This window comes from Mus caroli, unplaced genomic scaffold (genome assembly GCF_978045245.1).
Source record: "Mus caroli unplaced genomic scaffold, Mus_caroli_1 scaffold_13, whole genome shotgun sequence".
Classification (NCBI taxonomy): Eukaryota; Metazoa; Chordata; class Mammalia; order Rodentia; family Muridae; genus Mus; species Mus caroli.
This window is the reverse complement of record NW_028227268.1, coordinates 31,941,130-31,957,865: the sequence shown is the minus strand read 5'-3', so window position 1 is coordinate 31,957,865 and position 16,736 is coordinate 31,941,130. Positions and strand designations below refer to the sequence as shown.

At 41.9% G+C, this 16,736-nt stretch overlaps 1 protein-coding gene across 4 annotated transcripts in view; it reads right to left on the bottom strand.

Annotated features, from left to right (window-relative positions):
* The window catches only part of Stxbp4 (syntaxin binding protein 4), a 159,132-nt gene that overhangs the window by 15,064 nt on the left and 127,332 nt on the right, over positions 1–16,736 (bottom strand). For 3 of the 4 annotated variants that reach the window (XM_021177757.3, XM_029483796.2, XM_085829671.1), the window contains one exon: positions 3,453–3,510. In XM_021177757.3, the coding sequence (XP_021033416.1) occupies positions 3,453–3,510 (58 nt within the window). Of the gene's footprint in view, positions 1–916; positions 3,511–16,736 lie in introns of those variants that run through there. The other variant, XM_085829670.1, reaches the window with a different exon arrangement.

Here is a 16,736-nt window from a genome sequence, read left to right as displayed (position 1 = left end):
ATTAAAGCATGCACATGTTAAGGAGCTATTAACATGTGGAGACACTGGCAATACAATCTAGGTTTCTCCAGGTCCAACGATCAGTCTCTGTTTCCCCAAGCCAGAAGGCCTTCTTACGCAACTGGAGCTACCTGCACCAGGAGGATGTCCTCCGCTCACATGAGCACCCCTGAAGACCCACATTTAAAGTCCACTGAGGAGTACTCAAAGCAGTCTGCTTCTCTGGCCTTACAATCCTCATCAAACAAACCCCCCAGGAAAGGGGCGGCTTCCGTACAGAGACAAAAGAATGGGGTGAAGAGACGGATGGGCAGATCCAGGTCAGCTAGAGATGCAACTAACTGAGTCTGCTATGGTGAGGAGCCTAGTAACCCCTGCAAAACCTGCTGCATATGCCTAATGATGGGGGCTCATAACAGTTTCATTCACTAGGTCCCCTAAAAGAAGCGAGGGACATAACACATAAGAAGAAATAACACATACGTAACAGGAAGAATAAATCCCATCTTGTTGCTTCAACAGGGCCAAGCTCCTAAGTCATGGCAAGCAGCCCGCTCTTCCAAGAGGCAGGGACTAGATTAGTATTAGATTTTCTTATTCACTCTTTGACCTTCTAATCTACAGAAGATAACTTCTTGCTCGTTGAAGCACCTGTTATTTTAAAATGGACAAAGTATAACATTCTACAACATCTGTTTAAAATGTCCTTTTTGGCATGTGCCAACAGACAACCTTAAAATCCGGAAGGAGGAGGGATGCAGCCTGAGTGTGTGTGTGTGTGTGTGTGTGTGTGTGTATGTCTGTGTGTGTCTGTGTTTCTATCTGGCCTCTGCAGTTTGATCAGAGGTGACCTTGCTGAGTTTAGTTTAGCCTCTTTGACAGTCTCTGCTGCAGCAGTGTGAGAGTGATTCCCACCCCATGCCTTTTGGAAAAGAGTCTGTTTTCTCTCTCTCTCTCTCTCTCTCTCTCTCTCTCTCTCTTTCCTCCTACATCATGAATAAGGTCAATGCAAAGAACTGATGAAGAGACTTTGGGCTATGTTTTCTGAGTGTAGCCAAAGAGACTGGGTAAATGTCTACTCTTTCGATTCCTTCCATAGGAACTGAGTTAGACCTTGGAGTGGCCAGAGCTTGCTGGATCTCACTTTTGGTTCCTCTCCTTATGCTCCACTGATTACAGTAGAAGTCCAGCCTAAAAGCCATTCTACTTTCTAAGGGCCTATGGCTCACTCAGCTGGAGACCAGGCAGTTGGACAAATTATTTCTCTGGCTGGCCATATTTGGGTCTGTTCCATTCTATGATATAGGCAACTCTGTTCTCAGTAGCCTTTTTCCACAGAGCATTAATTAGGCCCTGCCACTTAGCTGTGAGGTAGGACATACTGACAGACTGCACAGCTTAGGGAAAAGAACTCTACAGGGTGCAGACTTGGACATTTCCAAAGGCGTTTGAATGTAGAATCTCAGTTACTAATGAGTGCCGGTTTTCCTTCTTTCAGTCATGACTTTCCTTGGGAGACCTTTCAGGAGGCATGGCTGAGGGTGAGGTGCAGCTCGTCATCACCACCACGTGATCATGATGACATCAACATGCAATCTTGCCTATTAGCTTCCGCATTATTAAGAGGATTAAATGATGTGACGAATGGAAAAATACACTTAGTGTGCTCCTGGCCAGTGAGCACCAGCTGAGGCTGGATACAAATTAGAATATGGTGTTTCCCTTTTCTACCATCTATACAGCATAGGGCATAAACTCTCCCAGAAACCAGACGTATCAAGGAGTAGGTTTGTCTCCAGAAGGGGAATGTTTCTGGAAGTGAGCAGTTGGCTGTTGAGTGTGATCTACACATGGGATTCCAAGACTTCTCTCGACTTCATGCTATAAACTGCATCTCTGCTTTATCACCCACCAAACAGAACAGGAAAAAAAAAGCCATGAAAACTGCCAGGCATCTCTTGGATTCTTCCTTAAAATTTTACAAATAGGAAGCTTTGAATTCGTGATCTCTGTAAGGTGGTGATCTGCCGACTTCGTACTTTCTTGATGTGATATCTTTCCGTAATGAAAACTATGGTAAATAGTTATTGGCCATTACCTGGATTCAGGGCACATGGTGGGTACTTAACACCAGCATCTCTACAATGGTCACAGTACTCTTCTGGGGTGAAGAGACACTAGAGTTCAGGGAGGTACAGGAACCTATGTAGAGGTGCAGGGTTTCGGAAAGGAAAATCTGCGTATTTCTTGGAAAGCATGGACACGTTTGAAAGGACAGCAGGAGTATTTCTTTTGCAGCATTTGCCAAAAGGATGTGCAGGAGACTTTCTAGGGACCCCAGGGGGACGTGGAGCTCTCCAAGCAACTCTCAGTTGTGACATCAGAGGACTTAATCAGAACATGGTAGAAACGTGACAGCCCACTGTACACAGGGAAATATTGCCTAGCCCAGCACAAGAGAGTCTTCTCCTGCTCAGGCTTTCGAGGTCTCTATGAGTGAAAACCTAGCACAGGTCTTCAATCTGTGGGTTGAGACCTCTTTGGGGGTCGAACATCAGATATCCTGCCTATCAGATATCTACATTCTGGCCATAACACTAGCAAAATTATAGTTACGAGGTAGCAACATAACTAACTTTATGGTTGGAGGTCATCACAACCTGAGTAACTGTATTGAAGGGTCACAGCATCAGGAAGGTTGAGACCAGTGCTGCAGTGCAATAGAAAAGGTGGTTGGTTCAGAAGGCCTGGCTTCTGATGCTGGCTCGGTAAAGCAGCTGGGGACTTCCTGGCAGCAACTCAACCCTCTGATTTCCTTTCTCTAAAAAATTATGGAAAATGCCAGGATGGTACACATATCCTAAAGGTTGCTGTTAGCATATCAGGGTCATGGTTGTTCACAGTGTCCTATTTATATCTTGGTTATTTACTGTCTGACATTTCTTATGGCCACATATGTTCCAGGATATCAGGCATGCAGTCTACACATTTCCCTGTCCAGGAATACTTCAGGGAAACAGAAATGACCAGACTTTGTTTATAGAACGAAAGACCTGTATATTCTGTATAGCATGTAAAGGTAATGACTGCTGTTGGTTGTGTTTTAGAATGTGATAAATGGATTTTTAAATTAGATATCAATTTTTCAAGACTGACAATGATATCATCCTGCCAGTGAATTCCGGCAACATTCAAGTTCAGATCACGATTGATTCTGTTCCAGTTTTTGTGGCTATTTCCCTAGAAGTTGTTCCTAGGGTTCACACCCCCTCCAGTGACATCTGATATCAGCATCTAAGTCACATGCCATGGAGATGGCGAGGCCTCATTTCTTGTTTCTAATTTTTGTAACCTCCAAGAGGGTTTCTTGGTTTTGCTGATTATTCTGCAACTTCCAGGTTCTCTCCAGATGTGAGCAAAACTGCTTACTTGGTTGAGCTGCTTGTACTTACTTGATGAAGTACTTGATTCCATCTGCTGTGTAAGCTTCCTCCCACCCGTAAGGTAAGCCTGGAGTGAAAGGAAACCAAAAATACATTTAATAAGATGATGAAGATAACTTTATTTTCTGGACACAAACCTCCCTTATGTTGACAATTACTGGAGTGCATTTCTTGCGCAAAATTATTTTCTCGAAAGGGGGAATTAGGACAATTCAGATGAGCTCTGGTACTCAGCATCTTTACAACGTAATAAATAGAGCCTTGAACAGTTAACAATCTGCTTTGGTTGCAATAACCAGATTATGACTTATCATTTACATGTGGTGAGGGTTTTTGTCAGCAGGATTCGTGCAGAACTTGGTGTTTGCAGTGGCTGGTTTTTGCCTGGAGGCAGAAGGATGGACAAGATGGCCTCTGCTTGTCTATTCTGGCTCAAAGTTTCTTTAATTGGCTCCCTTTGCATTCTTTCCCTCAGCTCCGCAGGGAATTGGGCATGAGTGCCAGATCAGCAGGGGTTGGAGAGGAGTTTTTGGACAAGACAAGATTCCTTATTAAGTTTGAAAGTTTAGCAAAGTGATTTACAATGGATGGTGGCATTTTACTTTGTTAATTAAGAATTTTGTGCACTAAACAGAAAAGGCCAAACAATTTGCTAAACTTAGCTTCCATTTCTGTAATGGGATTGAGAACAGTTAGCTAAAAAGGGATAAGGAATGAAGTAAGCAGGCAGCATAGGGGCATAGTCTGTACAGGAGCTGTGTTCTCATCAGAACAGGACAAAGCACCCCTCTCTCTCCCGACCCAACCTCCCCCTCTCGTCTCTACTGAGTCTCACTAGACTGCATAGTTTGGACATGGACTAATTGTGTAGCCTAGGCTGGCCTTAAACTTAAGCTCCTCTTTCACTTTCCTGACTGGAAGGAAGAGGGAATGCTGGCAGGCTGTGCTGCCACATTTTCTTATATCCCGATTTTAAGTCGCATCTCTGTAGACTGCAATAGTTTCTACCACTTCTGCTCTAACACTGGAATAGCTAAAGATTTTAACTGCGTGTTCCTATGAACTCTGCTACACTGGTTATCAAAGCTCTTTTGATAGGTATAAGATACATTAAAACATTGCAAAACAGGTTACCTGTCTCAGGTAGCCTACTGTTTGGGAATGTAAATAGCCTTAACAAGTACTCAATGACTTTCATTCTTCCCAATACCAGCAAGGGGGAGAGTGAGCGTATGGGAAGAGTGGAGCGACATGGCTGAAATGAACCTCTCTCTACTCCACTCCTATTCAATTCTTAAAGAAGAAGATGCTAGTATTCTCCTCTTTTTGTGGTTAAGAAAAACAAACAAAAGATTTTACTTTACACTGATTCCAGTCTAAGACTGTGGACCAAAATGTTGTAACTATCTCTTCCGTATACGACCAAGGCTGCCTTGGCGTTTCCACCTGCTCTTCATGATTGCATGTTCCCACTCCTATTGCAGTAGGAATCAATGCTTCTGAGAGCTCCCTATGAGCATAACTCTGGAAGTGACATCCTGCACATGTGTTCTTTCATATGTACTGCTCAGCTATGGTATACTGCTACTGCCCTATAGGACATAGTTGACTCCTTTTCTGTTTTCACACTCTCTCCATCTTTTTCTTTTAAATAGATAACTTCATCTAAGAGCGACGAGCCCCTTTACCTGCAAAGAAAACTCTGATGACAGTCGGTAAGGACCCTACTTATGTGACAGGAATACTGTTGAGTTTTTGAGTAAAATGGCAAAGACTGGAAAAGTAGAAAGCGGCTGTAATATGAGTAAGGCCTTTGCTGGATGACTTGTTTGACTGGTGCAGTTCTATCTGTTCCCAGTTTCTGCGAGTCACGGGCAGGTTTTAATAAAGTGAAAGAAAGAGATACACTGTAATAGTAGTTTTTTATTAAAGAGTTTTAGAGTTTATCATTGTGAGTGTAAGTGTGTGTGCAGGATGTATGTGTTCGAGGGCTTGCACACGCAGCACATGTTGGGAGTCAGAGGCCAGCTCTGGGTAGCTGATTATCTCCTTTCACCTGTATGTGGGCTTTGGAGGCTGGGTCCAGGCCACTGAACCTGCATGGAAGCCCCTTTACTCACAAAGCCACCTTGCCACACCCAACACGATGCCTTTAATCATGAGATCAATTTAGAATGAAGTTGACTGAACACTCATTCCCTCAGCTCTAAAGAAGACATTTATACCAACCCATGAAGGTTCGAGGAATGTCAGAGAAAAGGGGGTAGGAAGAACGCAAGAGCTGGAAGACAGGAAAAGGAGCTCCAAAAAGTTGTTTGGGGGTAGACATTGTCATTGCAGCAGCAATGACAGGAACAACAGCAAACGCACGGCGGCCGTGGATACTTGCTCTGAGTCTGAATGAGAATGCCCATCCAGTTAGATGGAGGTAGGCTCAGAGAACCCTACTATTCATTGTGGAGATATTTGCTAAGATAGATGGGCGTGGTGTAGGGGTTTGGGGGGTAGGGTAAGGCAGTGGTGATGGTGGGGTCTCTGCTTTCCGCTGTATACCCACTGATGACCTTATATGTTCCAGTGGATAATTTCAATCTAGTGACCATACAAATGGCCCTAGTTAACCAAAATGGATCACGAAACCACCCCAAAAGTCATGATTATAAGAAGGGGACCAGTAGGCAATAGGGAGTGGGGTACTGATAAGGATACGAGGGAATCAAGAGACAGTGGGGAAGAGGGAGAAACCAGAATTCATTATATATGTGAGTGAAATTGTCAAACAACAAAATTAAAAATAAAAACGATCATTTCTATGCCCTGAAAACCATAAATGCCTCCTTTTTTTTTCTTCAGAAGATCAAAGTTTCCTTTTTTTCATGCACTTATCATCTGAACTAGAACTATTTTTCATGCACTTATCAACAGAACTGGAGACTAATTAATCTCTCTGTGGTATCTCAGGAATAAAAAGATAATAACTGTCTAATTAAAAGAGAGACATACAAATAGCCCACTTCGTATAACAGTTCTTCTAGTACTCACAAGAGTATGTGACTGTGATATGTTGTTTTCCAGCAGTAATGATTTTATTGCTTCACAAGAACGATCTGGAAATCACCATAACAGAATACAAATACTTTGAAATAATTATTACTGTTACAGATAAGGAAATACTTGTTACAAACCAAAGCATACTTGTAACTACAGGCTACTTCTCCTTTCATATTTTTTTAAAACCTGTTGTTGACAAGTCTAAGCAGCCGCAGCTGTCTCTGGTTGGAAGTGTTTGTGAACTCTCGAATAACATTCTTCCCACCAGAGGCTGTTTCTCACCAAAAACTTCATGGTGAAGACTCCAATGCCTGCATGAATATCTTGCCAAAGTGAAAGTCTTGAATGTATTGAACTTAGAACCCTGGCTGTCAGCTAATACTCATCATATCCAAGCTCAAGCCACCATGCTCCACACAAAACCATCTCCTTTGTTTCCCATTCTATTCGTTGCCACAGATTCTCTGTTATGTTTGACCTAAAAGCTAATTTATTAAATATTGATTATGTGTTCGTAATTTTGCTCTGGTGTTCAATATATAATGATCAACAAATAAACATGGACCTTGAGCTCACAGATTTAAAAATAAGGAGGAGGATGTAGCATAGCCAGGAGACTGTGTGTCTAGCATGCACCGAACCCTGGCTCTCAGCACCAGTGCTGCACACATAGGGTCTGAGTGAGCTGGTGCATTCCATCACCAGAGACAGAGACGAGAAAAACAGGAGTTCAAGGTCATGCATGGCTGTATAGGGAGTTTGAAGTCAACCTATAGGAGACCCTGTCTCAAATATAAACAAACAAAAACAGCTCCCAAAACGAAAATGCTATAAAACGCACCCTCCCCTCAATGATAAATAAGCATAGGACAGCAATAGAGTTCAGGTAGGATGGAAACTACAGGGTGGCGTGAGCAAGTAACTGCACAGGCAGACCAAGTTCCAGGACAGAGAGAGACTGCAAACCAGTGGGAAAAGGTCAGCAGGGTCAAGAGGCTGCAGCAGCACAGGCCCAGGAGGAAAGAACACTCCAGGTAGCTGGCACACAGTCAGGAAGCCTTGGCATGCTGGCTGCCTGGCACTTTGAGAACCTAGGGAACTGCTCCCTCTGTTCTCCCCTCCCCTCCCCTCCCCTCCCCTCCCCTCCCCTCCCTTCCCCATGATTCCTTTAGAGAGAATAACCTTGAACGGGCAGTTTCTTAATAAGGTTTGCTCCCATTGAGGATGAAGACACTGCCAGAGAATTCTGGCCCCATTATACACAGGAAAAGGCCACATAATTCAAACAACCAAAAACAAACTCCCCAAACAAACAAACAAAAAACAAACAAAAAGGAAACCCCCAAAAGCCCCAAACCATTTTTTGAGATACTCAGAGACCAATTTTTATTTATTTATTACCTAAATTTCAAGAGATAACAAGGCCTGCAAGTGGGGAAGGTGCACACTCTTAGCAGAGCACAGGGGAGGAAGCACTGCCCAGAAAGCCAGGCACACTAACATACTTTAAAGCGTGATGCCATTATGGTTCTAAGTTAGAACCTCTGAGAGCCCTAAACACTAGCACAGCTGCCCTCCTGAATCAGCTCATGGCCCTCGAGACTTGACAGGGATGATGTACCCAGGACATCACAACAGTATGCTTGCATAAACCAGACCTATGTCATGATAACACCAGTGGATGTGACAATGTGGATGGGGGAAATTCACAAGGCCTAGCCCTACAGGTACAGCCAATGGGGTAAGAGCTACATTTGCCCATGGGTATAAGGGCTGGTATTTAGAATATAGCAATGTTCCCATCTGTTTAAATATACTGCGCAGAAGGTATGTGATATCATTTGGTGAGGCTTTGAATCCTGTTAAATGGTATGGTGTAAAGAAAGATGGCTAAATGAGCTTAGGGGTTAGTGAGAAACATTGGAAAAATGGACCACAGCCTTGAAATGGAGAGAAAAGACAAAAGAATTGGGAGGTAGAATAGCAGGCGGCCTTGGTGAGATGATCAGTGAGTAGTAAGCTGGAGTAGTAAGATGTGAGGTCTGAGTGAGTGCACGCTTTCGCTTCCCACAGTCACAGTGCTGTGGATGGTCTTTGTGAGGACAGCGCACAAGCCACTGACAAGATGAACTGGAAGGTGAAAGTGAAGGAGGCAGGAGAAGGGCATGCGCTGGTACAGAGGGAAATGGACACTGAACTTCTTCTACAAGTAAATCTGACAAAGACCATACAACTCAGGGAGTCTCACACAGACCTCAGCACAGCGGGATCCATTTGGAGGGCTCTAGTGTCAAGCCCAAGGAGACTCAGCCTGTAGCGTGGGACATCACGGGAAGGAAAGAGGGGGGAGAGAGAGAGGAAAGGAGAGATCTCAATTCAGTAGACAAGGTGTCACTGAAGATTAGGACAACTATCACATGAGAAATTTTCAATTGGTTTTGAATTGGAAAATCTAACTCTATGTGCAGAGCTCTTGACTCTAAGTTGAGTTACATGGTAATAACGGTGCAGGGCTTCGGCTTTCTCATTTCTATGAGTAATCATCATAGCTTTCCCGCTAGCTTGTGCTGTTATCACGAGACTTTTATGAGTTAATATATAATGATACAATTATATGCAAAAGGAGGCCATTATTATTAATAGCAACAAAACCAGGAGCTTCTTTATTGCTCATGATTCTATTGATGTCATGCAGACATCTAACACAGGAAAAACTTAAATAGCTACGGGGCAAGTTTTATTGAAGGGAAGCCATACTTTTCCCATAATCCTTTCCTTGGTGCAGGAAATCACAGTCTCCACTTCATTCACTGTCATGTTGCTAGTAAATGGTTCAGTCAGCATGTGTGCCCCATACTGACACTCACTGATGTGTCCTTCTCGTTCCACAGCTCCAGCCCGTCTGCAGTGCCAACAACGAATATAAAAACCCTCAAATGATAGTCTTGCCCCTCTCACTAGAACAAGAGGAGAAAACAGAATCCCCAACAGCCCAGCCCTTGCTTTAGCGTTCTAAGTGATGATCTTTTGAGTGGAAATGAGCTGGATTCTAGGCTTAAAGACAAAATGGTCTATTTTAGACTCTTTTTTTTTTTTTTGGTTAGATTTAGGATTGTACAAGTTAATTTGTACATCTGAACTGTGGTGCCAAAGGAAGTACTACTTAATTTTCCCATGAAAAAGAAATCTATTATACTAAGTGATGGTTGTGACCTATAAATAACTAGACAATTCAGCATTTCAAGGGCAAGAGACATTTCTAAGGAAATAATTTCTAAAAAGAACCATATACGTTTGGAGTTGTGCTTTAAATTCCCCTGACTGTTAGACTTGCATAAATGCTGGGACAGCAGGCATTTTGCATCTGTGACTTGGTTATAGGTTGGCAGTGGTGGGTGGGGGCAGGGAGAATGAATTGTACCTAGTCACATATAATGTAGACATTACATATTTCAAGTTAGAACTCACAAATCCACTCCAGAAAGACGGTGCTCCATGGCAGGCAAAACAATGAAAATACTTTCATAGGTGACCTAGTTGTCCATGGTCCTTCTCCGGGAGGTGTCCCTACTTTTGGCAAATAAATATATTCTAAAATATCACTCAGCTAAAGAGGAGGGTGAGAAGGCTCTTATGCAGTTTTCACAGTTTCCTTTCAACACAGGAAAACTCTGCATTTTCAGTGTTCTTCACTCCCAGTTAGGGGTTAGCGTCTTGAACTCTGACATGCCAACGGCTGGAAAGCCCAGCTTATGTGCCCTTCTTCTACTGCTCCCTCGCATCCCATGACCCACAACATAAGATCTCGCTTACAGTTCTCTCTGGGCATTGACTCAATGGTAGGGGAATTTGGGTTGGCTCTGCTCGAAACCACTGATATCCAGCAGACTTCCTACTATGCATTGATCAAATCCAGTGGTCTGATTGCTGCAGTTTTCCTGGCTAGGGAAAACTAGTCAGGCCTCACTGAATCCAGGCAGTGAAAGGACTAGGGGCCCTTTGAAACCCCCTTGTGTGATGACAAGCTTTGCTCAGCACTAGTCAATTTGTCAGACTTGATCAATGTGAAGAGCAGTAATGGCCAACAGCCCAGTCAGAGTGCTGTTCCCACCATGTCTGTGGCTAGCTCTGTCACTTCCTTCAGGGCCTTGCTCAGATGTCACTGAGTCAGTGACTCTGGTCACTCAATATAAAACACCTTCTCTGGCACACATGAACGGCCTTAACAGCTTCTCCTTCTCCCTCTCTCCCCTCATTTCTGTTCCCTGCCCCACCACACTGCCAGCAGTACTGCGCACATAGAGGACTCTTAATTGCTATTTGCCGAATTGAGGAATCAATGTTTACTACACCAAATGTCTATGGTAATACAAACACCTACTATTTAATCAGACTCAATACGAAAGGAGAACATTTTAGAAAAAGGTGTGGAAAGGGTGCTAAATTCAGACGAGAATTTAAAGTGGCTCTGTAGAAGGCCATAAGTAATGATCTGAATTATTTTCCTATGGGTTTAAAGTTTCTTCCTCATGGATTACAAAGCAGAAGAAGGAGATAGCTTCAGTTTATTTTATTTTACTTTTTTAGCCCATGTGGGCTTGGAACTCATTATGTAAAAGCAGGCTAGTGTTGAACCCAGTAGAGGTTCACAGGCCTCTCCCTCCTGAGTGCTGAGATTATAGGCATGTACTACCACATCTGGTTGTAAGTCCTTACAAAGGTAAGCAAGATTTCTTCAAGATACTGTTTCATCAGTTTAATACACACATGAAGGGGTGAGTGGCTGCTGACCATGACTTAGGGATCCATTGGCAGTGAAGGGGAGATACCTGGAAAAATGCAATCCTTTTTCCTGTTTCCTTTAGGGAAACTTATTTCATGATAGAGATTGAAAGTCGCTCTCCAGCAAGCTTGACTGATTCTGTTGAGGAGTAACAACATGGCAGGTAGTTCAAATCAGACAGGAGGAGTCACCGAAGCTAACAGGCTGCTGGAGAATAAATGTGTAGAGGCGGGAATTTGAAGGGCTGCCTTAGAATCCTGCCAATTGAAGTGCTTGCACATTAGCGCAAACAGTGTCCAGGTCAGAGATGGGAACGTTCTTAGGGACATGTCACTGAGAAAACTATGTGAAACCCCACATACAAACAACAAAACCTTCATACCTAATCTCATTTTTCTTTAGAGGTATAAAATGTTAAATTAATACATAGTTTAAAATAGCCAGAGAATTATGCCCCCCCCCAATAAATCTAGAATATTTAATTAAAAGTTTCTGTTCCATTCTGTGGTTAGTAGATGAGGGAGAGGAAGTGACTAAAAATGGGGAGAAAATGAGGAGGTATACAAAAGACTGAAAGCAGACAGGGAAAGAGATCTAAGATGTATGTGTGGCTCTTACCTAAATTGGCTGTAAAATCTACAGTTGTGGGCATGATTATAGAGTGAAGGAGGAAAAGAGAAAGAATAGTGAATTCATTTCCTTTTGTTAATTTAGACTATTGTATTGGTTCTTCTGTGAAAAATTTAAAAAGGCGCTCCTGTGTGTGTGTGTTTGTGTGAAGATGTCTGTATATGTGTGTGCAAGTACATGTGTGCATGTATACATGTGGAGACTAGAAATCAACCCAGAGAGGTGATGCTTACTGACTAATGAGCCCCATAGATCTGTCTGTCTCTACTTCCCCAACACTGAGATTAGAGTGTGTGCCCAGAATTTTTAAATGTAGCTTCTGTCCTGGCTAGTTTTATGTCAACTTGACACAAGCTAGAGTCATCAGAGAGAAGGGAGCCTCAATTAAGAAAATGCTTTCATAAGATTGGGCTGTAGGCAAACCTGCAGGACATTTTCTTAGTTAGTTATTCATGGGGGGAGAGCCCAGCCTATCATGGGTGGGGCCATCTCTGGGCTGGTGGTCCTGGGGTCTATAAGAAAGCAGGTTGAGCGAAACTATAAAAAGCCAGTAAGCAGCACCTCTCCATGGCCTCTGCATCAGTTCCTGCCTCCAGGTTCCTTCCCTATTTGAGTTCCTGTCCTGACTGTCTTCAGTGATGAACTATGATGTGGAAGTGTCAGCCAAATAAGTTCTTTCCTCTTCATTTTGCTTTTGGTCACCATGTTTCATCACAGCAATGGCAATGCTAACTAAGACAGCTTCTGAAGACCTAACTCAGGTCTTCTAAGCACTTTACCAAGCCATCTCATTAGCTCTACTCCTTCCTAGAGGGGACACAGTCCTGCCCCAGAGCACACAGTTGGGTAGTCCAACAAGACTGCACTCTAACGCCCAATGTACACCCCTGAGGTCTGCTTACTGCACAAAATGATGGTGCTCTGTGCAGACACACAGAGAGGCTTTCAGAAGTTTCTTTTTGATCCTGTATATATTGCTTTTGATTTTTCTAGCCTTTTAAAAATAGTGATAGGAACCCAGAAGTTCATATTTTGAGCAGGTCTCACTACATAAGAATCTTTTACACTTCTGAGATCAAATTTATCATCATACTGGTTCCGTTTGAGAACCTAAGATGTAGCTAGATATCTAGATATTATAATCATGTTTCATATTCTTGTTTGTTTGTGTCTCTGGCAGGAAGTGGCCTCCTAAGCAACGTTCATAAAAGAACAAAATAAAACTATACAGAACTTATTCACCAATCCAACCAATCACGTCTATTTTAAGAATATGATTCAAAAGCCATGGAGACCTTAAATGTCTCTTCCATATTAGATCGTTAGATCACCTTCTACTGTCCTTCATTTCAGAGCCTGTCCATCTCTATTGATTGATGTGGGATGACTTGACATCTGACCTGCTTCACTGATTAGACATGAAAATCTAACTCGAAAGTAAAGGTAATCAAACTGTAGTGACTAAATTTATAGAAAACACGAACTGATAAAGTTCGAAGTGTTTTTAATATGAAGTGTTTAAATACAAAGTGGTATTAAATATCACTCTTTCTCATGTTTTCTAAGAAACATAGGAAAGGCTGAAAATTAATTCTAAAAAGAGTCTCAGGAATTTGGGGAAAAAAACCCCTTAATTCTACTTGGAAAAAATATGATTTTACTATCTTGTGTGATTATGCATCAACCATAGTAGTGGTTTTATATGATTTTATATGATGACAAGTCATATGTATTTAGAAAGTTAGAAGTTGAGAGAAATGAGAAAAAAGCCAGTTTCAGAGAGATAATATGTATACACCTAGAAAACTGGAAATATTCAGAGACCTGTTGTTTTTTATTTGAGGTATGAATATCAAAAGTATAAAAGAACAAGTACTAACCTTGTAAAATTCAATTTATTCAATGAGGGATAAACCTTTGTTTCACATCTTTCAGTTGAAAATAAAATGCACAGATACATTTGTTAATCATTAGGCCAAAACAATATTCTTGTTAATTAGACTTCTGTGTGGGACCTCTGTTGGGGTTCTGTGTTATTGTTATGGCAATCAAAATGCAGCAGCTGCTATTCCTAGTGTTGCTTGCTCTATAGTGGACTGAGAATTATAGCTATGACCCAACCCAAAAGCAGAATCTAGCTGTCTCTAACTCTGCCGAGTCTTCCCAGACAACTCCCTCATGACCTCGCAGGGGCACTTTACTCAGAATTAGAATTGCCTCAAGCTTTCAGATTTTCCAAACTTTTATGTCACCAACTTACTAAGTATATAATGTAGAATGAGTATGACGAATACCTTAACTGGGAACTGTGTCAAGTTCGCTGTATCTAGTGAGAAGCCTCTTAGATGTACTAGGACCCCAAGTCCATATGTTATGTAGAGAGGATGGGTGGGCTGGGTAGATGGACAAGGGGGTTAAATAGAAAGAATGGGAAATAGCTCTTTTTTTTTTTTTTTGAGAAAGTGAAGAAAGAGAGGGGTTTGCAGAGAAAGAGAAACACTAATGACCATAGAGTCTTCAGTATTTATTCAGGAAAAAAAAATACTATCAGGATGACTGAAAGACAAATGCAGTTAAAACTATTACATTTTTCTTGGTTTCCAAAAGACCAAAATGTTTTCTTTCTTTTTCTGATATCTCCTTCTTGGTCTAGCACTGACTTTTATTTAGTCCTCTAAATGTTCCCAGCACTTGTTATGCCTGGATGCCTTCCTTCATGCTACTTATACATACATCCATGATGTGAGAATCTACCACTTTTATAACTTTAGAAATCACATGCATGCCAAAGACCCTCAAGTTTATTTCTCCAAACCCACTACTTCTTAATCCAGACTGGTAACAGCAGCTCCCTGAAACATCTCTGCTTAGATCACTCTTAAGGCAACCTGTGCTGAGTTTCCTCCAGATTAAATTTTAATTTACACCCCAAAACTGGTCCTCTTCTCCATCTCCCCAAGTGAACCTTTGCCTCAGCCTGAAGGCTTCATGTCTGTAATGTGTCAGAGGTTCGTCTCCCTCATCTTCCAAATCTCTCTCTCCCTCTCTCTCTCTCTCTCTCTTTGTTTCTATCACAGCAGTGAGCTCACAATGGCCATAGAGCTTTCTCAGGTTCAGATGTCATTTATTGGTTTTCTCTTTATTCTCCCCATAAGGTCTACAAGGGCAGGAATGGACTACCCATTCTCATGTACCAAGAACCTGGCAAGTGCCTGCTACCTAGTAGGTCATCAAAAAACGGTTGATGCATTGTTAGCGCTCTAGATTTATTTTAAAGAACTTCTTTATGTAGATCAAAACATGTTGTTATTCTTTTAAGAAAAGAGGACTATTTAAATATTTCTCCATGGAGGGATGTCTCTAGAAATACTCTTGGTTATATTTAACTGATGAACTCATCTGAAGTATACAGAACCATGCACTTGGTTCTCATTAATAAAAGGATTGCTTAAAACCCTTCCCCAGACAGGGCTCCTATGCAGCTGACTCATAGATTTATTGTTAGCGGTAGATGCACAGAGAGGAGGCATTGGTCTTCCTCAGGAAATACTACAGAGATCTGAAATCTAGGTCAGACAACACTGCTCTAAGAGGGCTGCAAACGCCCACTTAGCTCTCGCTGCTCATCACTGAGATAAGAAAATCATGTTTAAACAACAATGAAAAATTACTTACTCTGCAATTACATTTGGTTAACTTACACAGGAATGAGCTGCTATCATAGTTCTCTCTGAACCTCTTGCAATTTTAACATGTCACCATGGTCTGTAAGGATGCTTACAGTCAGTGTCTCCTGAGGGTAACCACGAGACAGAAAGCTAGATAATAGTTATTCTTCTGTGAGAAGTTTGATCTGGAAACCCCAGCATGGTTTTATACACCAATTAAGTTTCTGTGGTGCTGGCATGTCACATGTCATGTCAGTGACTAAACAGGAAAGAGCTGCCTGGGACATTCCATGCCCTCATGGTTTTCTGCACTATGGTGCATGCATAACTGTGTACTGTGGCTCGGGCACTCATAGCCTTCAGAAACAACACTAGCTACGGTACTGCACTCTGATGCTGCAGACCCAATTCAAATGTCCAAAGCAGTGTGGTAAGTGCATTTATCAGGTTGTTGGAAAACTGTAATGTTTCCTTTAAACATTTAGACAACTTTGACAAATGCATATGCCCAGTAGGCTTTTTTTTTTATACTGAGACATAAAATAAAGGGCTAAGGTATATGTAATAGCAGACATATAAAGATGCAACAGTGCATTCTATCCTCGAACTTGTACTAACATCTATATTGGGCTACAAAGACTAGTGTACACCTAATCAGACTAAAATTTTCAGCAGTTCAGAAAAGACATGTAGGAAAGGGAAGGCTTTCCCATCATTTCCTACAACAGTTAAATCTAGCCCATGAATTGTGTCTGATTAGTCAAATTTAGCTCAGACATAAATCTTGGTTGTAAATTTAAAAACCAGTCCAAGCTTTAGCGGATGGCATCTCTGCATCTTAACAAGTGTTCCTGGTCCAGCTTAGCTCTCAGCTCCTGCTCCAGGTCTGCTGCTGGGTGAACACTTCTGAGGACTGATGGGTTTTAATTGCCTGTGGCCTGGAGATCTGCATTATGTTAGTCATCAGCTTATCTCGCAATAATTTGTCATTGGATTTTGTTAAAGACAAAGACAATGGCTTCTACTCCCAAAGATAAAAATAAAGGTAGAGTTAAAAATTCAGAAACTGCATGAACAAAATATGCACTTCTATTTGGGAAGCAGCACATAATTAGTTACTTCGAAAGAAAATTTTAAGATGATGAGAGGCAAGACGCCATA